The sequence below is a fragment of the Heterodontus francisci genome, unplaced genomic scaffold (assembly GCF_036365525.1).
Source record: "Heterodontus francisci isolate sHetFra1 unplaced genomic scaffold, sHetFra1.hap1 HAP1_SCAFFOLD_43, whole genome shotgun sequence".
Lineage (NCBI taxonomy): Eukaryota > Metazoa > Chordata > Chondrichthyes > Heterodontiformes > Heterodontidae > Heterodontus > Heterodontus francisci.
Genome location: NW_027141852.1, coordinates 12427635 through 12428640, shown reverse-complemented (window position 1 = coordinate 12428640; position 1006 = coordinate 12427635). Strand labels below are relative to the sequence as shown.

At 45.7% G+C, this 1006-nt stretch overlaps 1 protein-coding gene across 1 annotated transcript; it reads left to right on the top strand.

Annotated features, from left to right (window-relative positions):
- Nucleotides 1–306: 306 nt before the first annotated feature.
- LOC137365021 (histone H2B-like) lies at nt 307–609 on the top strand (the record flags this gene model as incomplete). The annotated part of the gene is made up of 1 exon (XM_068027893.1): nt 307–609. A coding segment is annotated over one exon (303 nt), but the record flags the coding sequence as incomplete, so codon positions are not given.
- Nucleotides 610–1006: the final 397 nt, after the last annotated feature.

Sequence of the window (1006 nt, the reverse complement as noted above, 5' to 3'; positions counted from 1 at the left end):
TGATTGCAGTACGAATGTTTGTGATTGGCTGCAAAGTTTGAATGTGATTGGATGGTGAAGGACACCAATTATAGTATGACAATATAAAATCATTGTGACATCACTCCCAATCACGCAATCACAATCTTTACTTTCCCCCATCCCTCATTAGCATAGTGCTGTGGGATTGTCCATTTAATCCGCACTCGGAAGGAGTTTGGTTTATTTCTGTGTCTGAAATTGAATCTGAAGATGGTTGAGGAGAAGAAGAAAGCAGCTGCTAAGAAGGGCGCAAAGAAAACTGTGAGTAAACCATCAGCAAAGGGCGGTAAGAGGCGGAGAAAGTCGAGGAAGGAGAGTTACTCCATCTACATCTACAAAGTGATGAAGCAGGTTCACCCCGACACCGGCATCTCCTCCAAGGCCATGAGCATCATGAACTCGTTTGTGAACGATATTTTCGGGCGCATCGCGGGTGAGGCTTCCCGCCTGGGCCATTACAACAAGTGCAGAACCATCAGCTCCCAGGAGATCCAGACCGCCGTGCGCCTGCTGCTGCCCGGGGAGCTGGCCAAAGACGCCGTGTCGGAAGGGACAAAGGCGGTGACCAAGTACATCAGCTCCAAGTAAAACTACACAATGGACTGAAAAACATCCCAAACACAACGGCTCTTTTAAGAGCCACCCACAATCTCTCTGAAAAAGCTACATCATCATCTCTGGTTTTAATTTGTTTTGTTTTTTTATACGGAGAGTCTGGAACTTTCTAATTGCCTTTCTGATCTCTTTTAACCACATGGATTCTGGGTGATTCAGTTTCACTGTCTGTGAGATCTTTGTGTCTCTACTTAATAATGCGGCGTAAATTAATTACTGATCACTGAGCCCATGTGCGCTTTGATCTCGGACTATTCTCCGTCCTTTTTGAAACAGTCTGTAAGCGGCGGCAGAAAGTCTCTCACAGCATTCTGGAAGCGGACACATTTCAGGTCAATCTTTGTGAAGATACCGCATCACTGATTCTAGA